The sequence below is a fragment of the Monodon monoceros genome, unplaced genomic scaffold, assembly GCF_005190385.1.
Source record: "Monodon monoceros isolate NGI ecotype Baffin Bay Population unplaced genomic scaffold, NGI_Narwhal_1 Super_Scaffold_12, whole genome shotgun sequence".
Lineage (NCBI taxonomy): Eukaryota > Metazoa > Chordata > Mammalia > Artiodactyla > Monodontidae > Monodon > Monodon monoceros.
In genome coordinates, this window is record NW_021703768.1 from 144,618,740 (window position 1) to 144,643,730 (window position 24,991).

The following is a 24,991-nucleotide window of genomic DNA, read 5'->3' on the forward strand; positions in this document are numbered from 1 at the left end:
GCTCAGGTGAAGATGGGGACTGAGAAATGGAGCAGACCATTATAGGTGGAGGGACCAATGTGGTCTAGGAGATGAAAGCTGGACACAAAGGGACTATCCAGGGAAAAAAGAGCACATCCAGCAAAGAAGAGTGGTAGCTCCTTTCGCCTTGAGGGGAGGGTGCATTGAAGGGAATGGTGATGCTCAAAGTAAGTTGGAGCCACATTTTGGAAGGCTCTGAATGCCAGGCTAAGAAGTTGAGACTTTTTCCATCTAGGCAGTTGGGAGCCATAGAGGGCTTCTGAGCAGGGGAGGGACATGAGATTTGTGCTGAAGCCAGTGTGGAGGGAGGCTGGGCAGACAGAAGAGCAAAGGCACCTGGGTGGCAGACAGGGATGGTATTGGTGGTCCAGGATGACGAGGGCAGTTAATGGGGGCAGTTGAGTGTGGCGGAAGAGTCCCACCCTCTGGTCGAAGGGCTGTAGTGTGTTCCTGCTGTGTAGGCCCTGTGCTATGGTGTGAAGCTCATGGGCTCTGGTGCCTGCTCTTGGATTCCAGCTTCCAATGCTTCCCAGCCTTGTGAGCTAGACAAGTTACTTACTCTCTCCATGCCTCAGTTTCCCTGTCTGTGTATTGGGAGTAATAACAGCACCTGCTTTCCAGGGTTGTGGGAGGACTCAATGATAGTAATCCATATAAAGTGCCTGGAATGACGATCATACAAATCCTCACTAAATGTTATTAGTTATTATTTTTAGCCTTTATTCTCTGCTTGGGAGCCCAGTTCAGGACATGACATCACAGGATGGGAGGGGGCTACTGAATGAAGTAAGGTTTTCACCCTCCTTTGCTGAGGAAATCCCACCTATGTGCTCAGAGACTAGGAACTCTGTTAGGCTCTAGGCCCAGGGGATTCTTCTGATGGTAGTGAAAATTCTCTTTGGGGCTGGGAGTCAGAAGGTGTATGACCCTTTAGGGGGCCATAGAGCACTTGGTAGGTGTCTGCTTATCAAAGGATCTCTTTTTCTCTGCAGATGAATGTCAGAGGTAAGGAAGGTAATCTCCAACCCTCCTCTGTAGACTCCAGGTAGATGGAAGGGAAGGGCAAGGCTTAGGTTATGATGAGACAGGGGACTGGAGTCACCCAGCAGAAAGAACCGTGGCCTAAGAGTAAGGAGTCTGGGCTCTAGTTCTGACACTACCATTTTTGCAGGCAGGTCTGTGCTCTAGTTTCCTCACTGCAAGTCTAGGTATTACTACTTTTGTCTTTCAAGACGTTCTTTTAGAAGAGTATCTGAGATAATGAGTATGGGGGCTTGGAGGAAAACGAAGAGCTAGAGCCATGTAAGGATTAGGGGGTCCTTGGAACATCTCCAGAGTCCCAGCCAGCCTAACACAGGAAAACCTGAGCTTTGCTTTCGCATTTGGTTTCCTCTTCCTCTGGCCTAGCTGACAAGGGCTGCTGGTGTCTGTTTGTCTGGGGGGCTGGCTTTTCTGGGGACAGCTTCATCACCAGAACCGCTTGGCTTCTTTCTCATCTTACTGTCTGATGAGCAGCCAGGGTGAGCCTCATGTAGATCCCTGGCCAGGCTCTTTTTTACTTCCTTGATGGAGCTTTAAAATGTGATCCATTAGAGTTCCAGAGAGGACCCTTGGGTAGAAGTGGGTAAGAGTTTCCACAGACAAGACAGTGTAGCTATGAAGAAAAGATGCAGCCTCTGCCCTTGAGGAGATACGGGTAAGTTTAGAAGCTTGGGCTGTGAGTTCAAATTTGGTCCTGTTTCCTCATCTTTCCTCATTACTCCTACTTTATGTAGGAGTAATAATGATAATATGGATTTCATGAGATCATTGTGTATTGAAAAGCATTAGTATTGAGACTGGTCAATGAAAGTTAGCGACTGAGGTCAAGGGGCGTACCTGATAGGTGCAGAGCCAAGAGAGACAGGTAATGTGCCCTAATGCCAGGTTCAGGACAGTCATGCCTTACAAGAATAAGTGTAGTAATTTATGGTTTACAAGAGCCACTCTCATGCAGTATCTTTGTCTGGCTTCAGAGCATCTATGTGAGGCAGCATATTATTATTCTCATTGTACAGACGAAGGGTTCCAGAGTTCACATAACTTGGAAGTACTTGGGCTGGGCCTTAAATTCAGTTGTCCTCAGACACCAGACCCTTTGCACAACACTAGGAGGGAATCTGGGAGGAGAAACATCGTAGACAAAGGCAGGAGGTTGGAATGGGTCTGGCTTTTGGGTCAATAAATAGTCTGCTTTGGTTTTAGTGGATGTTTGTAGAAATAAAAAATAGTTGGAGAGGTAGATTATGGTCAGGTTGTGAAGGGCTGTGAGTACCAAGCTTATAAGTTTGGACTTCATTTTGTGAGCAGTGGAGTTTTCGAGCAGGCGTGTCACCTGTAAGAAGATAATTTAATCACTTGGGAGGGGGGCAGGGGTTAGACATAGAGTGGAACAGCAGTGGGTGACAATTTACCTATCTACTGACTGCCTCATTAGTTAATCCCGCAGGAGTCCCCTTATAATTAACATTTCCCTTTGGCTTTTACTATCTTAATCCTCTCTGCCTGAGACTCTTGTCATTGGTCAGAGCTTTATCCTTGGAGGAGACAATGGAAGACAGAAAAGGAGGAGGTAGAAAGAGCAAGTAACAGTATCAGTTAGGGATAAGTATGACTACAGGTGACAGAAAACGCCCAAAGTAGTGGCTTAACCAAGCTAGAAGCTTATTTGCCTCTCATGTAGAAAGCCCAGAAATGGTCCCTGAAGAGGCGGTAGCGTGGCTCTTTCTGTCTCCTGCATGGTTTCCTTGGCACGAGGCTTCTGCCTTTTGAACCAAACTGGCTGCTTAAGCCTCTATTGTCAGCCAGCAAGAAGGATGAAGGGAACAAGAAGGGCATGACACTGCTCGTTAAGGACACTTACTTGAAGGCCCACTGGACACTTCCTCTTGTATCCTTTTGGCTTAAAACCTAATCACGTGACTGAACCTAGCTGCAGTGGAACCTGGAAGTGTAGTCTGCAACGTAAGTAGCCATGCGCCCAGCTAAATATCCAGTGTGCATCCCTGAGGAAGGAGGGCAGTAGGATATTAGGGATGATATTTTAGTTTTCTCAGGCAGCCATAACAAAATACCACAGACCGGGTGGCTTAAGTAACAGAAGCTATCTTCTCACAGTTCTGGAGGCTGGAGTTCCGAGTCCAAGGTGCTAGTTAGTTGATTTCTCCTGAGACCTCCTAGGCCTGCAGACAACTGCCTTCTCCTTGCTTTGTCCTCATATGGTCTTCTCTGTGTGCATGCTCACCCCTTGTGTCTTCTCCTCTTCTTAGAAGGACGCAAGTCCAGTTGGATTAGGGCCCCACCCTAACGGCTTCGTTTTAACTTAATCACATCCTTACAGACCTGATCCAAATATGGAGCTTCAACATGTGAATTTGCAGCAGTAGGGAGGGCGACAGCTGGGTTCCTAACAGTTGACCTGTGGTCTGCGGTATGATATTTAGGGATTGTAAAAGAAGCCTTCAAGGCAGGGGTCCTCAGAGGGTGAATGCAGAAGAAAGGTTTGTTTACCCTGAAGCTGGGCCTGCTGGGTAGATTTGTGTAGGGGCTTCAGTTATGCTCAGAAACCTCTTCTCCGTGCAGATCATCTCGAGTTATGGTTGTGTATCTATGTGTGGTGCTGGGGAGTTATCACTTGGTTCCTTCGGAGGGCTGTGAAGGACAATCTAATCTGTCCCCTGTCTCTCCCCTAGCTTCGAGTGGCTTGCTGGCTGGCAATCTTTGGTGTCCCATGGCTTAGTAGAAGTAGCACCCCAGTCTCTGCCTCTGTCTTCACGTGGCGTTCTTCCTGTGTGTGTGTCTCTTTCCAAATTTTCCATTTTAATAAGAACACCAGTCATGTTGGGTGAGGGCCCACCCTAATGACCTCATTTGAACTTTATTACCTCTGAAAAGACTATCTCCAAATAAGGCTGCATTCTGAGGTGCTGGGAGTTAGGAATATAGCATATCTTTTGTTTTGTGGGGTGGGGCACAATTCAAATCATAACAGGCTCTGCAAAAGTTGAGGAGGGGTCTGTTTCACATCTTGATTGGGGAATACGGATGAATTCGAGACCTCTCCCTGGTCCAGGGATGCAGGTGATGCTGTTTCCTGGACAGATCTGGTCCATACTGCGATGGACAGATTTGGAGTGCGCAATGGGTGATTGAGTCCCTTGCAGCACAGACTCTTATTACAAGGAACAAAATCCACTTAAAGTAGTTCAATTAAAATGTATGTGGTGTGTGGCTGTATGTGAGGAGGGAAGTGGTGTGTTTTAAGCATCAAGGGACATCAAACAGAAATCCGGGAAACTTGAGCAGCAGTCCTCTGGAAAGGCCTGGTCTGAGGAGACCGGAAAACTCTGCCCGTCTCCTCATGGCTTCCCAGCTGCTGTAAACTTCGGAGCGCTGTGCTCCTTCCTCTTCTCCTCTTCATAGCTTTCATATTCTGAGAACACTGACACCACCAGCATGCCACCTGCCTCAACCTGGCATGACTTTGCAGTGCCAGCACCCTCTGAATCCTCTCTCTGTGTTTATTTGTTCAAAGTCCTGAGATCTGAGTGGACTGACACACCTTTTCAATAAAGGCCCCCCAGGTCAGAGGTCATCACCACGCTAAGAATGGGCCGAACTCTGAGCAGGGTGCTGCCTTTTCCAATACGCTATGGTTATGGGGTGGGATCATGAGGATCGCAGGAGTCGTGGATGGGGACAGATTCTTGGAGTAGGAGGCATGAGTCAAACGTGCATCCCAAACACACCCAGGGCAGACCTCTACTACAGAGGGACCACTTATACTGCTCTTGTCGCCAGAGTTAATAGCTAAGGAGGAGAGATAGAGACCATCATTTACTCACCAACTTGTTCACTCATGCACTCATTCATTCTTCATTTATTTCTTAAATATTTATTGGGCATTTCCTATGTGCCGGGCACTGCGCTAGACGGTAAGATTACTAGAATTTGGCCAATATGGTTCCTACCCTTTTGGAGCTTATAGTCTAGTGGGGAAGACAAAAAGAAACCTGTGGAAAAATCAATAGGCATATCACTACAAATCGTGACATGTGCTCCTGTAATAAAAGAGTTTGTCTCATGAATGAGAGTATTGGAGGGAAGGAATCTTAAATAGGATGGTCTCAGAAGGCCTCTGAGGAGCAATGGGGAAAAGAATTGCAAAGGAAATGCTTAGAGGGATCTTAGTACGTGGATCTTGGCTATGGAGGCCAATTGTATCTTCGGACTGGTCCCCAGAAATTAGTCTGGTGCAACAAAAACACATGGATTGGAAATCTCATTCCTTCCTACCACCAATTCTTAGGTGCCTGGGCTGCCTACTTTCGGATGCAACTTGGGATTGTTTAGGAGTGCCTGCTGGGCTGACTGTTTGAGTTCATTTAAGTAGATTGTCCTAATCCCTAGGTTTATGGGAACTACATTAGTTAGTGGCCATCTTGCCCCCAGCCATAATGTTTGAGTTTGAATGAGCCTTGACAGACTGTGTTTGCTAAGCTCTGCTTCCTCCTGAGTTCAGCATCCTTATATTGCTGCTATATTTTGAGACAGACAGTGTAGTCACCATAATATTCTGCTAATTTCTGGACCTTTGGACTTCTTTTTTTTTTTTTTTTTAAGCTTACAGGCCTTTAATATTCAATTACACATGGGTGCCACAGTCTGAGTTTTGCTCCACATGTTCTGCAAATGGTGAATGCTAGTGCTTATTGCCACCCAACTCCAGAGGAATCTGTGTGGAGGCACCACAAATGTTCCCTTTAATAGGCACTCTCTCCTTTCATTCCACTTTCTTTAATTCGTGTGAGGCGAACAACAGTCAGGCTGAGTTTGTCAACATCTTAAGTCTTACTTGGTTTTTAGTTCTCCTTGGAAAAAGCCATCCATCGCTTGTCCTTCTGACCCCACTAGGACACTGTCAGCTTCTGCACTGATTTAAAGCAGTGCAGGAGGGGGATGTGGCTGACAATGTGGGCACTTTTCCAGACCCCTCTCCAGACATTGCCCCAGGGCACTCAGTGTTCCCCTGATAACACATGATCCCTTGGGTCAGATCCTAAACCAGGATGATGAAGGGGACCTAGGTGGGCCATGTGACTTGCATAGATGCCTCAGCATCCAGCACAGGGTCTGAACAGAGCCAATGCTGAGCAGGCATTTGTTGGGGTGGATTAAGTGCTAGCAATGTCAGGTCCCAAGAGCCCACGACTGCTGCAGCAAAGGGACACACCTTGTGCCAGCTGGACCCTGAGGATTTGCCCGGGAAGGGGGATTTTGCTGCTTGCCTCACTGGCGGTGGCGACAAGGTCGTTGTCTCAGGAAAAAGTGTTCCAGGAAGAATAAACAGCCAATGCAAATGTCCTGAGGAGGAAGCCTCTCTGATGTGTGGGAGGCCACTGTGAATGGAGTGGAGTAACCCAGGGGCAGAACTGTAGGAAATGAGTTATCTGAAGAGAGGTTGTATTGAGTAGTGCCTGGTACATGTTATAAGGACTTTGGCTTTCACTCTGAATGGAAGCGGGTGGGGCACTGTAGGGTTTGAGAAGAATTGCAGAATGTTCTCTTATTTTTTTTTAATTTGGTTTTTAACTGAAGTATAGTTGATTTACAATGTTGTGTTAATTTCTGCTGTACAGCAAAGTGACTCAATTATACACACACACACATTTATGTATATTCTTTTCCATTATGGTTTATCCCTGGATATTGAATGAAGTTCCCTGTGCTATACAGTAGGACCTTGTTGTTTATCTGTTCTATACATAATGGTTTGCATCTACTAACCCCAAACTCCCAATCCATCCCTCCCCTGCCCCCTCCCCCTTGGCAACCACTGTTCTGTCTTATTTTAAAAGAATTACTCTAGAAGTTTTATGGTTAGTAGATAGAGGGGAATTAAAGGTGGAAGCAGGGAGGCCAGTATGGCAGTCACTACGATAACCAGGCAAGAAATGGCGGGGGACCCCCCCAAGGATGCAGCAGTGGAGGAGGTGAGATGTGCTTAGCTGTGTGTGCTGTAGGTGGCATAAGGGATTTTCCTCATGGATTGGACGTGGGTATGAAAGGAAGTAGTTAAGGGTGACACCATGGTTTTGGTCTGAGCAGCTGGGAGAATGGAACTACCTACAGGACTTCCTTAGTTAGTCCCCTGATCTAAGTTGTCATCAACATTGTCATAAATAATAACATTGCCTCAACTTTTTTCAGTCCAGTCCATTTATAAAGCACTTGTGGTACCATGTTTAACCCTCACGGCCACCCTGAGAGATGGGTACTTTTATGTTCATTTCAGAGATGAGGAAACTGAAGAGCAGAGAGATTTAAGCTCTTGCTGAAATGCAGCCTTTTTCCAGTGGTTTTCGTACATCTCATCCCTGGAAGAAATGTCTTCTGCTTTATCAAAATCTTCATTTTTCACCTTGTCTTTTAGTTATGTGACTGCAGGTTGTCTCCCCCACTGGATGGCTTATTGTCTGACGGCAGAGCTCTGTTGGGGGTCGAATTTGATTCCATCTGGCTCTGTGGTACTAGCAGAAACATGGTAGTACCACAGAAGGTACTAGCAGAAAAGATCATCGTTATTGTAACGCAGGACCCTTGGGAATCCAAACACTCTTCCTACAAAAACATGCACATGTGCAGTTTTGCATTACAGTTTCATTATGGCCCATTCATGGAAGCCAGTTAAGGACCCTGCTAAAATGTACTCAGTGACTAGATATAATAGGTACAGCCAAGGTGTTCTGCCCAGGGTGTGAATCCTTAGACCTGGGAGTGGCCGAGATTAAGAAAACTATTTTTATAGTCTATTCAGATCAATTAAGTTCAGTGAACCCATGCTAAGTCATGGTCCTGAGCTGAGTACTGGGGCCCAGAGCTGAAAAACACAGTCTCTGCTCTCAGGAAGCTTATGAGCCAGTAGTAACCTCTCCTTCTTTTTGTTTGAGGCAGGAAAGAACACTGTTATCAGTACTAATGTCCCCATTTCTCAGGTTGGGGATGGGTGCACCCCTTACTTCAGGTCACTGTGGCTCCTGCTATCACCCCCATCGTATTTCATTGTAGCCTTGTGTAGAATTCTCTGGCTCCTCCATAGAATGTAAACACCATGACCGCAATCCTGTGTTCCTTCTTCTCCCACACAGAGTGCCTAGCACAGAGCAGATGCTCAGTGAGTAGTTGTTGATCGGATGGGTGGGTGGGTGAATGAGTGGGCAGAAGGTGGGGGATGGAGAGGGGAGAGAGGTTGGAGGTTTTACACTTTCTGGTAGCCTCATAAGATTCAGGTGAGTTGCCCCATCTTGCCTTCATCTCCTCACCCTTACCCCCTTCCCTGTCAGCAGACTAAGTCCTAAGAGAGAGCACAACAATAATTGGAGTGTTCTTGAATTCTGCTTCAAACACCTGGACCCCTGTAGTTGGCCACCGCACCAAGCCCCATGGTTCTCACCTTAGGACTCACTGCGACTGTGCACCCGTCAAGCTGATTTCCCCTCCCTTCTCCTTGCCCTTGTGGTATTTCCTTCCCCACCAACCTCCCCAGCGCTCTTACCCCAGTTCTTCTCCTTGCCCTCCCTCTGCCCCTTCCTCTCTCTCTAGTCTCAGTTCTTTGATGGGGCCTCTCTTTTTTTTTTTTTTGCGGTACACGGGCCTCTCACCGCTGTGGCCTCTCCCGTTACGGAGCACAGGCTCCGGACGCGCGGGCTCAGTGGCCATGGCTCACCGGCCCAGCCGCTCCGCGGCATATGGGATCCTCCCGGACCGGGGCACGAACCCGTGTCCCCTGCATCGGCAGGTGGACTCTCAACCACTGCGCCACCAGGGAAGCCCTGATGGGGCCTCTCTTGATCTCTCTTCTCTGAGAGCCCACAGCTGCCGTGCCCCACAGCTTAGCCCTTTCTTTTTTAAAAAGCAGCCTCTTGTTTCTTGTGTGTTCATTTTGTCTCTTGAACTAGATTTCCCCAAAGCTCCAGGGGAGCAGGAGCCATCCTCTCTCACTCTACCTTTCTTTCTAACCTTCCAGATGCTGCCTGCATTGGAGGTTGGGGGCTGAGAAATCAGCCCTTGGTTTCATCATAAAGCCTCTCTTCCAATTCTAGCATGTGAGTGTGTGAACGCAGAAGAGTGTGAGACAGTGTGTGCGTGAGTGTTTGTGTGCGTGTGCCTATACTGGGAGCACTGGGAAGGAGAGGGTGAATCCCAGCATGATGTTTTAGCAGGACTCATCAACCTTGACACTGTTGACACGTGGGGCCAGATGGTTCTTGTTATGGGGCTATCCTGTGCTCTGTAGGACATTTAGCAGTGTCCCTGACTTCCCCAGCTAGACGCTAGGAGCTCCTCCACTCCCCATCCCTGCCTCCCCCACCCCCAGGATTGTGACAACCAAAAATGTGTCCAGACATTGACAGATGTTCCCTTGGGGGCGAAATTGTTCCCAGTTGAGAATCACTGTTTTAGAGAACTCATGGGAATCTCAACTTCCTTCTTGTTGGCTGGGAATGTCACCTTGGCTCACCTATGGCAACCTGTAAGGTTTCTAGGAGGATCCAGTAGGGGTCGTAAAGCACCTGGCAGGGAGCAGGTGCTAAATACACATCCACTAGCGAGAGGCAGTGTGGTGTAATGGTTGAGGGTGTATGTTCTGGAGCCAGCCTGCCTGGGGCGAAATCCTGGCTCGCCACCTTCCTAGCTGTGTCACCCTGGGCTGTTCACTTCATCTCACACTACCTCAGTTTGCTCATCTGTAAAACAGAATTGACCATAATTTTACCCACCACAAGATTAAATAGGTGCTGGAATTAAATAGGTGACTGTAGGCAAAATCATTGGAGAAGTGTCTGATACATAGAAAGTGTTCTGTAGAGGTTGTAATTCTTGTCCTCTCCTGGTCAGGGGAGGAACACCTCCTCCCCCTTGGCTCCCTCTGGCTGTGATTCTCCTGCCTCATCCACTGCTGACTTGCACCGGGTTTGAGCTCTGACCTCGCTGCCAGAAGCTTCTGCTGGGTCATCGCATTCACCCTCCCTGATGCAATGTCAGGATGTTGCCTTGGTGCTGCAGCTGTCAACACCTTGTCCAGAGACTCCAGGCAAACTGCTTGTATATTTCAATGAATATGTTTCACTTGAATCCAAAGTGGACCTGCCAGCTAGTTCTGTTTCTCCCTGGAGTGGAGACCATCCAAAGCCCAGTTCAGGGACTAGAGAAGTGAGCTTCAGGCAATTACATTCTTTTTCTCCAATATTGTTTGTGTTCCTCTTATGTAGCTACTTGTACAAACTCTATTAACACTTGGTGTTTGCTGAAGCTTTTGTTTTGAAACACATCAGCAAGTGGCAGGGGCCCTGATGAGGTACGAAATCCATCCTGAAGGGTCACAGGGCACTTGATGGCTGCAATCAAAATTGGCAGCCCAGCTGGCTCAGCATCTCAGCAAGTAATCTCAAGAAATGCAAGAAAAAACTTAGAAGAAGAGACATACCTGCCCTTCATGTTCGTGTTCCTTCAGTTTAACAAGTATTTATTAAAGTTCAGTAAATATTGATTGAACCTCAACTGTGAGCCAGATGCTGTTCTCAACACTGGGAATTCAGTGGCCGACAGGCAGACTCAGTTTTCACCCTCGCTGAGGCTGAAGGAGATGGGAAATGAACAAGTCTAGTACATACACACACACACACACACACACACACATATATATACACATACATATATACTCACACACACACAATAAATCGTGACATCAGCAATGGGTTAGTCAGGGAAATAAGGACTTTAGACTCCAATCTGGGTTTGACTCCACTTTCTACCACTTTCTAGCTGTGTGGCCACGGGCAAGTTCCTTAATCTGTCTTTAAGTCTCTCATATGTTATGTGGAGGGGAATACCTTGGAGTGTTACTGTGAAGATTAAATGAGCTGGTACAAGTAAAGTGTGAGGAATTTTGTCTGTCTTATTTATCACTATTGCCATATACTCAGTATCTGGCACACAGTAGGTGCTCAAATGAATATCTGTTGAAAAATAACATGTGCTTGGTACACAGTATGTGTGTTTACCATTTGTGGGGCGTCAAGCAGTATATGAAGTGGTTAGAATCCAGACTTCTGGATAACTGCCTTATTAGTTAGAGATATTAGAATAAGTTGTTTATTCTCTGTCTGCCTCAGTTTCCTCGTGTATAAATCCAAGTGAAATACTGTACTTATCTCCTAACATTGCCCGAAGCACAGAGACCCCAACCCTATTTGTTTCTGTGAGCTGCATGCTGTAGCAATGGTATGTTTACTTTTCCCTTATTTCTCTTGATTTGGGCTCCTGATGAGCAGGGCATTTCAATACGTTTAAGTAAAGTTGGTGGCTAATCAGTAGATCTGATTTCCAGGGTTGTTGGAAGTCCCACCTGTCTCAAAAGCTCCCACTGGCTTGACACTCTAGGATTTCCAACATTAGAGTCCTCATTGGGTTCAGTGACCTCAGATGGCCCTGGTACTTGAAGCACCCCCTTGATCTTTGGTCATAAGTATTTTGGTCTGGTTAGGCTTATCAGTGACTAGCTGCTGCCTTGGCTCCTGAGTATAGTATTTTGATACAAGGAGAGGTCAGATCCTTCACTGGGATGTGCCAGGGTTCTCCAAGGCACGGAGACCTCGTATGAAAAGGGGAAGCTGGAATGGGTATCTGTGGGAATCCTTTCACCACTTGTTTATCTTCCATGATGGGCATGGCCAGTGTGGGGCAGGCTATGATTTCAGTGATTTTTACTTATTACTTATTCCTATACCTTCCTCATGTTTTCCGGCCTTTCCATCACTCACTCAGAACTCAAGGGTGGTTAGGCCTGCAGGGAATGGGGAAGAAGATGAACTGTTCTGACACTGGTCAGAAACAACTCAGGAGAGATTCATAGATAAGCAATCAAACTTTAGCAAAGAGTGGCATTCTGGTTCAAAGTTTCCTGTTAGTCATTTAGAAAACTTAACAGAATTGGGTACCGGTATGCAAAGCCACTTCCTTTGTCAGTAATGTCTGCTTTTCCCCAAATGGAGCCTTGAGAACAGAGGTCTTCATGCAAAGGCAGAAATACATTTATAAATTAAAGGGCAGTGTCAGTTACTTTCATTTTCATATGATGTGAGTCTTTGGAATGAACACAGACCTCCATGTTGAATATGAAGTTTCAAGATCTGTCCAAGATATCTTCCTAAGCCAGTGGGTTGGTGCCTTCTCACCTGACAGAGCTGGGCAGAGGGTGAGGAAGAGATTCCTCAGGAAAGATGGGAAGGATATAGTCTGGGAACAAAATAGAGTCTTGCCCTGCCCTTTAAATATCTGATGGACAAAGCTAATTTGCTGGTGCTCCAGAGGCAAACACATATCATGGATGGTTTTCTTCTGTTAGAAACCTTCAGTTGCTTCTGTGGCCCTGCCCAGCTCCTTGGCAGGCATGTCCTCAGCCAGACCTCTGGAGCTGGAGGGATCAGGGAGTGGAGAGTCTGCAGAATTAGGGCATCTGCAAGCTGGAGTGGGTCCAAATGCTAGCAGCCTTTGTGGGGACAGGATTTGAATTGAGGCCAGGTGTGGAGGGAATGAAGAAACGGGGAAGCTTTATGCAGGAGAAGAGAACTCTGAGTCCCCTGAGGGTCCTCTCAAGGTTTGTTTTTGGGCAAAGGTTTAATTTTATTCATTGTTGACTGACAGTGCCATTGAATGCAAACTGCAAGGAAGCAGATTTAAAGGTGACACAAAGAAGAGCTCTGAAGGAGTTCCTCTGAATGGATTGCTCTAGGAGGTATTATAGTGCCAATAAAGAGAAAAGTGACTACTTTTTATTGACCACTTACTCCGGCCAGACACAGAGTAAAGACTTTTTCTGTGTATTGATCTCAGCCAAGCTTCCAAGGAACTCTTCAAGGTAGGGACCATCATCTCCTCCTTTCTACAGTTGAGGAAAATGAGGCTTGGGGAGGTGAAGTTGCTGCTCAAGCAGACTGCCGCTGGCCCCTACAGTTCCTCTGTGTGAATTACAAAGATGCACCCCTCCCCTGGTGGGCACAGTGCCTCGGTAGGGCCGAGGCCTTGGCAAGCAGATCAGAGGTTGGGTGCCAGCCTCTACTGCTGTCTTTGGCTTGGTGGCCTCGTGCTGGCCTTGTGCTGGACAAATCATACTCTGCAACCCTGGGCTTGAGACCAGAGCTGGCAAAGGGCAGAACTGGGCTCAGGAGCCACATTTGTCTTACTCCAGGGACACTGGCTCATAACTCCCAAGCTTTATTATCTCTCAGGATTGAGACTTTCCACCCCTGTGAATACTCAAAAAGGCTAGTTGGTCCCCTGGTGAAAGGGCTGATTTGTATAGGTCTTTGGACTAAAAAGCCTACAGGTTTCATCCTTTTCCCGCAGAGAATGCAGCTCAGAGAGTGTGGCAAACAGAAGCCTGAAGCAGGGTCTGGTGAACACCTGAACACCTGCCATCAGATGCTGTGGAGAGGCAGTGGATGCAGGGAATGAACAAGGCACAGGACAGGGTTGAAGTCCTGGCTCTGTGATTTACCACTCTGTGGGTGGGTCTTGGATAAGCTACTCAAACCATCTGAACCTCAGTTTTCTCCTCTGTAGAGTGGGGATAGTACTACCTCATGCAGTAGTTGTAATGACAGCATGAAAGGGCAGTTGAGAATACGCTTCTCTGTGATATAGTGGAGGAACATTATAAATGCTGCTTGTTTATATTTGAGAAAGGTTTTGACCTCATTTCTTTCCAAGGCCTCTTCACTGATGTGATCACTGCTTTCACTGCATCTGTAAGTTTTGATAGGTTGTATTTTAATTTGTATTTGTCTTAAAATATTTTTTGATCTCGCTTGTGAGTTCTCATTTGACCCTCTGGTTGTTTAAGGGTATGTTGTTCCATTTACACGTATTTGTGAATTTTCCAGTTGTTTTTTTTTCTGTTTTTCATTTCTAGCTTCATTCCTTTGTGATTGGAAAAGATGCTTTGTATAATTTCAGTCTTTTCTTAATTTATTGAGACTTGTTTTGTGGCCTAACATGTCATCTATCTGGAGACTATTTCATGTGCATTTGAGAAGAATGTATTCTGCTATTGTAGGATGGAGTATTCTGTATACGTCTGTTAGGACTAGTTATTATTTTTAAAAATTTTATTTATTTTTGGCTGCATTTTGGGTCTTTGTTGCTGCGTGCGGGCTTTCTCTAGTTGCAGCGGGCTGGGCCTACTCTTAGTTGTGTTGTGCAGGCTTCTTATTGTGGTGGCTTCTCTTGTTGTGGAGCACGGGCTCTAGGCACGTGGGCTTCAGTAGTTGTGGCAGGTGGGCTCAGTAGTTGTGGCTTGCAGGCTCTAGAGTGCAGGCTCTGTAGTTGTGGCACACGGGCTTTGTTGTTCCGCAGCATGTGGGATCTTCCCGGACCAGGGATCGAACCCGTGTCCCCTACGTTGGCAGGCGATTCTTAACCACTGCGCCACCAGGGAAGTCCCAGGACTAGTTATCTATAGTGTTGTTCAGGTCTTGTTTCCCTATTGATTTCATGCCTACTTGTTCTATCCATTATTGATAGTAGAGTACTGAGGTCTCCAATTATTATTGTAGAACTATCTATTTCTCCCTTTAATTGTGTCAATGTTTGCCTCATATATTTTGGTGTTATATTATTAAGTACATATATGTTTATAATTGCTATATCTTCTTGGTGTACTGACTCTTTTGCCAATATATTATGTCCTTCTTTGTCTCTTGTAACAATTTTTGACTTAAAGTCTATTTTGTCTAATGTTGGTATACCCACCAAGCTCTCTTTTTGTTACTATGTGTGTGGAACTTCTTTCCCTCATTCTTTTATTTTGAACTTATTTGTATCTTTGGACCTAAAGTGAATCTCTTGTAGACAACATATAGTTGGATCGTGGTGGATTTATGTATGTATGTATTTAGTTATTTATTTATTTTATGGTGGATTTTTAAAAGAATCTTTTCTGTAAATCTCTGCCTTTTGACAAAAGGGTTTAATCCATTTACATTTAAAGTATATACTCATAAGGAAGGACTTACTTCTTCCATTTTGCCATTTGTTTTCTATGTATCTTACATCTTTTTTTGTTCCTCAATTTTTCATTACTACCTTCTTCTATGTTTAACTGATTTTGTCTGGTTTACTGTTTTTTCCCTCCTCTATATTTTTTAGTTATTTTCTTAGTGGTTAACCTGGGTTTTACCACCAGTATCTTACGTTTATAACAATATAGTTTAAGTTAAAACCAACTTAGCTTCAATAGTATACAAAAATCTCTGCTTCTATATGTTTGTTTCTTCCCTTTTGTATTGTTGCTGTCACACATTACATCTTTATACACCCTATGCCTGTTACCATGGATTTGTAATTATTGCTTTCTGTATTTGTCTTTCCAATTGTCTATCAGTGATGGAATCCCTGTTTTTATCTCTTCATTTCTCCTTCATTTTTGAAGATAATTTTGTGTGATATAGAATTCTTGGTTGACATTTTTTTTTTCCTTCAGCACTTTAAATATGTCATCCACTGCCTTCTAGTTTCACCAGCTTCTAAAAAGAAATCATGTGTTAATTTTATTGAAGATTCATTGTACATGATGAATTGCTTCTCTCTTGCTATTTTTAAGACTCTGTTTCTTGTTCTTGACAATTTGACTATTTTGTCTTGGTATGGATCTCTTTAAGTTTATCCTGCTTGGATTTCATTGAGCTTCTTGGATGTATAGATTCTTGTCTTCCATCAAATGCAAGTTTTTGACCATTATTTTTTCAAATTTTCTTTCTGCTACTTTCTCTTTCTTTCCTCTCATTATAGAACTCCCGTTATGTGGATGTTGGTGTGCTTGATATTGTTCCACAGGTCCCTTAGGATCTGTTAATTTCTCTTCATTCTTTTTCTTTCTGCTCCTCAGTCTGGCTAATCTCAATAGACCTTTTTTTTTTTTTTTTTTTTTTTTTGTGGTACACAGGCCTCTCACTGCCGCGGCCTCTCCCACTGCAGAGCACAGGCTCCGGTTGCACAGGCTCAGCGGCCATGGCTCACAGGCCCAGCCGCTCTGCTGCATGCGGGATCCTCCCGGACCGGGGCACAAACCTGCATCCCCTGCATCGGCAGGCGGACTCTCAACCACTGCACCACCAGGGAAACCCCTCAACAGACCTATTTTTAAGGTCATTGATTCCTTCTGACTGCTCATATCTGATGTTGAACCTCTCTAATAAAATTTTTACATTTGTTATTGTACTTTTCAGCTCCAGAATTTTTATCTGATTCCTTTTTATAATTTCTCTCTCTTTGACTATATTCTCCGTTTTCTGAGACATTATTCCCCTGGTTTCCTTTAGTTCTTTGTCCATAGTTTCCTTTGGATATTTGAGCATACTTAAGATAATTGATTTAAAGTCTTTGTCTCCCAAGTCCACTGTCTGTCATTCTTCAGGGGCAGTTTCTATTAAATTCTCTTTTTCCTGTGAATGGGCCATACTTTCTTGTTTCTTACATGCCTCATAATTTTGTGCTGAAAACTGGATATCTTGAATATTATGATGTGCTAACTCAGACGTCAGAGTCTCCCTCCTTGCCAGGGCTATTGTCACTGCTTGATATAGATTGTAGTAGTTTGTTTGTTTAGCGACTTTTCTAAAGTATTTTTGTTAAGACTGTATTGTTTGTTGCATGTGGTCACTGAAGTCTCTAAATGCCTGGAATTGAAAGAAAAAAAACCTAGTCTTTGCAGCTGCGCGCATGTGTGTTGGGGCTTACGTTCAACACTTAGCCAGGCCATTTACAGCTCTGCCAGAGCCTGCATTTCCTCCCTGTATGGAGCTTGAAGGTCAACCAGAGCTGAGAACTTTGGGCTTTCTCCCATCCTTTTTCAACATGTGTCCAACTCATCATGGCCTTCTAGATCCCCTGCAATAGGTGGTATTCTTCAAAGCTCTTTATTCTCCAAAGTATTTCACTCCTAAGCCTTTCCTCCCAGGTTTATTAGTGGTATTATTGTTTGACCAAACTTATATTCTTTGCCCTGTATGGAAGCAGGTAGTTCTTTTGACTTTAAATGTTTTTGATCAATGCCCTTTGCATAGCTGTTTCTCTCCCTTAAGAAAGTCCCAAGTCAGGGAAATAAAGGCAAGCTCATGGCTTTAGTCCTTCAGGGAGCCCACAGACAGATCAAAACAAGCAACTACTGTACAGTTTCTTGGGACAAGGTCTGCTCTGCTCCCTCCAGCCCCGGGAACCCACAGGAACACGGAACACCATCTTCAAGACTGCCACTAAGATAGGGAGTAGAGAATGGGATAAGGATAAGTTAAAATGCTACAAAACTCTACCAGGTTTCAGTTGCCTTTTCTTGAGTAAGCATTTGCTTGGTTGCTGTAAACTTTTGACTGTTTTTCAGAGTTCTGATAAAGTTGATTCTGACCATTTTTGCTGGATTTTTAATTGCTTCTTTGGAGGGACAGGCGCTTGGAACTCCCTATTTCACCATTTTTGCTGATTTCACTCGAAAAAGTAGTTTTTAAATGCATTTTGTTTGTTGACACATGAGGAAACTGAGGAGCAAAGGGAGAGGGAATGAACTGAATCAGTGGTAAGACTACCGAGAGGACTCAGGATTCCTCTCATTTAGTTAATCTACCTCCTGCACTGCTTGGTCTCATGGTTCATCAGCAGCAAGTCTCTCCTTGGTTCAAAGACCTCTGGGATTAGAGGGACAAAGCAAGGGTCTCCTCGTGGGCTCCGCCACATCCACTCTGCCTCCCGCCATCCACTCCCCCAACAGCAGTCGACGTGATGGGGTTACATCACTCCCCCGCTTAACAGCCTTCAGCCTTCTATCCACTGGTGTATTTATACAATGGAATATTATTCAGCCATAAAAATGAATGAAGTAATGATAGTTGCTACAACATGAATGAATCTTAAAAACCTTGTGCTGAGTAAAAGAAGCCAGTTGCAAAAGACCACATATTATGTGATTCTATTTGTACGAAATGTCCAGAATAGGCAAATCTATAGAGACAGAAAGTAGATTAGTGGCCGATTGTGGCTCAGGGGACTTTTTTGAGGTGATGAGAATGTTCTAAAATTAATCATGGTGGTGGTTTCACAGCTCTCTGAGTAAATCATTGAAGTATATACTTTAAGTGGGCAAATTGTATCTAAATAAAGCTATTACCAAATAACTAAGTAAAATCTATCCAGCTTCCTGTTCTCTTGGAGTAAAGCCCAAAGTCATCGTGAAGCCCTGCATGACCTGGTTCTTGTCTCTCCAGCCTCCTCTGTGTCACCCACCTCCTCCCTTATACTCCATGCACAGCAGTTTCCTTTTTGCTCTCTGAATGTGCCAAGGGTCTTCCTTACTTGGGGCCTTTGCGTATGCTATTCCCACTTCCTGAAATGCCCTTCCCCCCTTTCTGTTCCCATAGCTGACTTGTTTGAATCCTCCATGTATCATCAGCTCAGGGGGTCCTTTCTTAACTACCCCAACAAAAATTGATGCCTCCTCTATCAGGCCCTATTTGTTTCTTACATCACATGTATCATATTTTGTAACCTTGTATTTATTTGTGTATTCACCAAAAGAGCAAGATCAGTGCCTAGCACGTGCCTGGCGTATTGTAGGCACTTACTGAATATCTGCTGCATGAATGAATGAGGACAACCTTGTAGGATCATTCATCCATCCTCCTGAGGGTCTTTCCTTAAACCAAAACACTTGTGTTTTGATTCACACGTCAAATCAAACACCATTGTGTCCTATTCTGTTCTTGAAGCTCTTCCAAGCTGGATATTCCTGAAACAAGCTTCATCCCTAGGTTAACAGTATGGCCTGGTCCTCACTTAGCAAGTGATGCTAAGTAGGGGCTGAGCACTGCAATGATACGGTGTAATCTCACATTCCAAGGGATTAGCAGAGGCTCCCATACCACGCAGGGGACTCTGGGTGTTTTCATAGCCAGCTGCTACTCCCCAGAAGCTGACAGTGTAAATGGGAAGGTAGACAGTGTAAATGAGTGGTAGAAAGACTGGCATTTTAGGCTGCTGTCACCAGGATGGAGTAATTAGGGAGCAGCAAGTAGCTCACAATAGCAGTTGAGAATATGGAAGTTAGATACTGGTTTTCCTGTCACTTCCTAGCCTCATGATTTTGGCCAAATTGTTTAACCTCTAAGCACCTCCATTTCCTTATCTGCAAAATGGGATCACAGTTTACACCTCGCAGGGTTGCTTTGGGAATGGAATGAGAGGATGTGCTGAGCACATGCCGGGTGTACAGTGGGAGGTCAACCATGGGAATGACATAAACGCCATCCTTGTCACTCAGACTGGAGTGCATTACCTGTGCTAGGGAGAGGTCATGTTTGACTAATGAATGGGGGCCTTTGGGAGCCAGGCTGGGCCTGCATTGACTCCTGTGGCAGGCAGTGGTTTTTACATTGGTTTTACATTGGTTTTGTTTAGCCATGTGGGCTGCATGGTCATCAGATAAAGTCAAGAAAGGAAGGGCAGGAAGGAGCAGAGATTCTTGGTATCCAGAGGTCTCACCAGGCTGCCTCTCTGTTCCATTTCATTTCACAGCCATATACAACTTCCAAGGGAGCGGAGTCCCCCAGCTCTCCCTGCAGATTGGCGATGTGGTGCGAATACAGGAGACCTGTGGAGGTGAGTCACTGGCCCAGGCGACCCTTGGATGCCAGGAGCTTGCTGATGGTGTTGGGACACCCCCAGGACATACCCAGCACCTCCAGCCCTCTCTTGGAACTTGCACCTCTGTGTGGTCTATTTAAATACATTTTGCTAATATTAGTATTTCAGATTTACTGAAAATAATGCTTTGTTATTGTAGGAATTCATACTTAGAAACAAAAGCCAAACTGGGTGGTCTGATGTTCATTGTGCTCTCTATCTGCCCAGCCATGGAGCTGTTGGGCCCTATGACACCTTCTAGATACACTTCTTTATTAGTTTCAACACCATTATAAAGGAATATCAGCATTATTAGGGTTTTGAAAGGTCCAGTAAATTATAATCCTGATTCCAGTTCTGCTGTACATAGCTGTGTGGTTTGGACACTGCATCTGGGCCAGGAAGCAGTACTCACTCCCTTCAGCAAGCTGGGTGCCCTGTCTTGGGCAAAATGGCATCTCTTTCTTCCCACAGAGGTGTCATCTCTTGTGAAGCCAGGTGTCTGTTGGGCTGTGTCCACCATCTTGGCGATGGTGGTGGTTTTTAAAGTTTGCACAAAGGTTAATAGCCTTGGACTCATGAGTCAGGCCATTAGAAATCAATGTATCACCTGTCACTGATAAAATTGACATTGGGAGCACGGCTTGGGTGTAAGTGTCGAATGAGCTTGCTTATGGGCTGACTACATTCAGGCAGGCTCTCCCAGCCCTCACTGCCCAGCTGGGCCACCATGGATCTCCTCCTGCCTGGGCCTGACTATAATCCTGCTGTGTGGAGGGCATAGAGTGTGTCCTTCCTGTGGTCAGGCAGAGCAAAGAGAAAGGAGGGCAGAGGGGGCTCTGTCCCTGTTTCCCAGCTAATCCCTCAGGTTAGGCTCTCCTGTGCTGGGATGGGGGTGAGGGGTAGGCAGGAGGCAGGTGTGCTAGTGTTAAGGAGGCCCCCTCAAGGAGAAATAGAGGGCCGGAGGAAAGGAGGATGCCTACAGAGCTAGCCATCTTTGGGTTCTTAACCACATAGTGAGTACTGTGCTAAATTCCCATAACATGTTAGTCTAGTTACTCCTCACAGCAACCTGCAGGACAGGTGGTATCTTCAGCCCTAGATTAGCTATATGCAATTAACAGAGCACCTCTGCAGATTCATGAAGGAGTGCGTGTCCACATACACACACACACACACACACACACACACACACACACACACAAATGCAAACCAAAAAGCAAACAAACAGAAAATGCTTTTTGGAGGGAGAAAGAATTTGATATTTGATATTTCAAAGCAGCTTTAAAGGAATCATCATGGGGGAAATGAGAACTTTGTTCACCTTCCTTACGTTTATTTTATGCTTTAGTACTGTTGCTATTTATTTATTTATTTTTTAAGGATTTCTTTTTTAAAGTAATTTATTTATTTATTTATTTTTGGCTGCATTGGGTCCTCATTGCTGTGCGTGGGCTTTCTCTAGTTGTGGCGAGCAGGGGCTGCTCTTCATTGCAGTGCACAGGCTTCTCGTTGCGGTGGCTTCTCTTGTTGTGGAGCACAGGCTCTAGGCGCACGGGCTTCAGTACTTGTGGCATGTGGGCTCAGTAGTCGTAGCGTGCGGGGTCTAGAGTACAGGCGCAGTAGGTGTGACAGACGGGCTCAGTAGTTGTGGCTCGTGGGCTCTAGAGGGCAGGCTCAGTAGTTGTGAAATGCAGGCTCCGGTAGTTGTGGCTCATGGGCTCCAGGCACGCGGGCTTCAGTAGTTGTGGCACATGGGCTCAGTAGTTGTGGCTCTTGGACTCTAGAGCTCAGGCTCAGTAGTTGTGGCTCATGAGCTCTAGGTGAGTGGGCTTCAGTAGTTGTGGCACACGGGCTCAGTAGTTGTGGCTTGTGAGCTCTAGAGGTCAGACTCAGTAGTTGTGGCCCGTGGGCTCAGTAGTTGTGGCTCATGGGCTCTAGGTGAGTGGGCTTCAGTCGTTGTGGCACATGGGCTCAGTAGTTGTGGCACATGGGCTCTAGAGTGCAGGCTCAGTGGTTGTGGCGCATGGACTTAGTTGCTCTGCGACATGTGGGATCTTCCCTGACCAGGGCTCAAACCCGTGTCCCCTGCATTGTCAGGCGGATTCTCCACCACTGCGCCACCAGGGAAGCCCACTGTTGTTATTTTGGACATCATGCACTTTTCAGTGTCCAGGCCTCTATAGTGCCCAGTCTGTTGGGCTGTGTCCTATTTTACACACACAGTGAGTGGGACTGGGGGAGGAGTAGGGATCTGATTCCAAACACCCTGCCCTCCTCCCACAGTGCAATCCTACCCTTTACAAATGTAGTTCTACTCAGTGGCAGATAAGCAAACTCTAGGTGTCTACCAAGGGCAAAGATTGAAAATAAAAACAGCAAGCAAAACAACTCTCCTCAGTGTCACTTTTGTGCTACTGGATGCTAATCCCGAGAAACAGGCAGAGACCTCAGATTTGCAGGTGAAGGAGCAAGGCTCAGGGAAGAGAAATGACTTGCCTAGGCTCACACAGTGAGCCAGTTGCTGTTCTCTCCACTCTCCTAAGACTGCTCCCTTTTCTCTACCCCGTGCCTACCAAGGCAGTGAAAAGCCTCAGAATGTTTTCTGTGTCCTACATTTTGAAATTCAGATGAGTGTTTTTTTCTTCTTTTCATGCAGTTTCCCTGGAGAAAGTGCTTCAGGGCAGGAAACTGACCACAGAGGTTGCATGTAATCAGAGCCTTTCTTTACTTTTGCCTGGCTTATAGCCTGACCTTCAAAAAGACTGCACTTGCTGACTCAAGCCACCTTTGTTTCAGGGATTAACCTCCTTGCTCCGAAGCTCTTTAGTTCTGGTTTCCCACTTAAAATTTTGTTTTATCAGTCTTATTTTAATGCATCCTTGTAATAAGCAGCCACAGTACTTTTCTGGAAAGAGCTGGACATATTAATTTAGCAAGTGATTGCCAGTTCATGACTACTTTGAAAATACATTTGGAAGTCTGTTAGACTGATTCTAGATATCTGAGGAATTGGTATGAAAATTATTAGGTTTTATCATGCATGCACTCATACCCATATAGAGTTTTCAAACTGGAATTTATAGGATCCTAAGAGTCCGTGAGGGCCTTAGATGGCTGAGGACTCTGAGATCAGGCCTGGTCTTATCTTTTTTGCATGCGGGGAGTTCTGCTTACGATTCCAGTTGAAAAACAGTTCCTCTGCAGATATAAAAAAGTGAAAACCATAGTGTTAGTCAAAAATTAGTCAAAATGACATAGTAGAAAATATATGGGTGTGCTTATATCACCGTCTTGCAGAAACCTACAAAAAAAATAAAATCCAGCCAATTGAGAGATGAATCAAAATGTTAAAATATAGGAATTGAAAAGCTGTGATAAGAGGAAATACTGGCAAGCATTGAGTCCAAGTGAATTGATTTGTCAAAATTAGTGTTAAAAGTCATGATAATTACGACTACCAAAAAGAACGTCATTGTTCGAAAACTGTAAAATGTAACCACACCCCCCACCCCCACCCCCCCCACCCCCGGCAAAAAAAACGAATACAATTGAGAAGTGGAGAGGGGAATGGAATAGAATAGATATAGTCTTGAAGATTCAAAGCACATTTCTCCAGATATCAGCAAGGATTAATTCTTGGTGGTAGGAATGTGAATATTTTTATTTTGTGTTTTTCAATAATTTTAAACTCCCCTCTCCTCCACAAAGAGAAAAGAAAAGAAGGAAGGAAGGAAGGAAGAGAGGAAGGAAGGGAGGAAGGAAGAAAAGAAAGAAAGAAGAAAGAGAAAGAAAAGAAGTAGAAAAAGCATGGGCTTTTGAATCAGAAAGTTATTCTCTGCTCCACTTACCCACTAGCTTAGTGATCTTAGGGAAGTAAGCCTCAGTTTTCTCACCTGCAAAAATGTATTATCATCACCTTGTTTCTGGGTGTATTATGAGGATAAAATGAGAGAAGTAGAGAAGCTGTTTAGCCTCATGCCTGGCTCCTAGGTGCTCTGTGTTGAATTCCATCTCTTTCCCCCATTAAACAGAGCTACACTGAGACTGGCAGGTATGTATCTATCTTAGCCATATCGCCCAGGGAACACAGAAGGTGACCCTCTGATCGCCTGGAGTGGGTGAGGCTAGCCCTTCTTTGCCTATGCACTAAACTTACTCAGCCAGATGAATGGGGAAAACAAAAATCTGAGCTGAAACCTTAGGCATGAATGAATTTCCTTTCACTAGAGCTCTAATGGTTTTAGTATTTCCTTTTAGATAATATTTTATTGCAATAAAAACCCAAACAATTCAGAAGGGTGCCCATTACTAAGCTTTCCTAATAGACATCCTAATGCCTATTTCTTTGTCCATATTACATCTCTCAGACTGCCTCTCTTACCCAGAGGCAGCATAAACATTCTGCTTCCTGATTTTAGATGTGGAAAACACATGTGTTTATTAAGTAGTCAGAACTCCTCATGGGGGAATAAATGTGAAAAAGGAGTGTTGTTTTTCCCCAGTCACTTCCTTCAGTTATATTTGGTTGACATCTTTCCAGATATTTAACAACATCTCAAAAGAAGGCTTCAATTCCATATGCAGTTTAATGCTCCTCTCCTCCTTCCCTTTTCCTAGCTTAAACAAGGCTGGGGGTAGAGGCAGCTTGGGGTGCTCTCTCTCTGATTCTTTGACTTCCTGATCAAATACGCCAAAAGATCAGCCAGTCCCCTGCACGAATAGTCATGTAGCTGGGGAACAAGATGCCAGATGCCCGCTATATCTCTGAGTGAGTCTTCTGGACTGCATCTTTCGCGCTTGGATTTGGTCTGGGGGTGAGAGAGCTCTACCATGCACTCCTAAGGCAACAACAGCTACCTCCGAAGACCAACTCCCATCTCCTGATTACTTGGACAGTGGTGAGGGGATGTTCCTTTGGGGGTATCCCAGGTTACTTAGACTCTTCCTTATGAGCCCTTCAGAGGGAATGTCTGCTCCACTCTCAGTTATTTGCTACCTGACTCTTCCTTTCCAGAACAACAGCGAAGGTTCCATTCCATCCACTGATACACATACTTGCCCGGGTCATGGGGGCCCACTCTTAGTGGTGAAGAGGATGGGATTTCTAGACAGTGGTTTCCAAGGTGTTTTTGAATTTCATTTACCAGTAAAATGGAACAAGGGGAGGGGATGAGGGAGGAAGTTGACATAGCTTAACCTC

General features: G+C 45.2%; 1 protein-coding gene across 7 annotated transcripts in view; it reads left to right on the plus strand.

Annotated features, from left to right (window-relative positions):
- The window catches only part of DOCK2 (dedicator of cytokinesis 2), a 405,468-nt gene that overhangs the window by 1,529 nt on the left and 378,948 nt on the right, over positions 1 to 24,991 (plus strand). For 2 of the 7 annotated variants that reach the window (XM_029217458.1, XM_029217457.1), the window contains one exon: positions 19,681 to 19,764. In XM_029217458.1, coding sequence (XP_029073291.1) covers positions 19,681 to 19,764 — 84 coding nt within the window. Of the gene's footprint in view, positions 1 to 1,566; positions 1,718 to 12,224; positions 12,317 to 12,417; positions 12,719 to 12,807; positions 12,980 to 16,105; positions 16,266 to 19,680; positions 19,765 to 24,991 lie in introns of those variants that run through there. The other 5 variants (XM_029217460.1, XM_029217462.1, XM_029217464.1 and 2 more) reach the window with 5 other exon arrangements.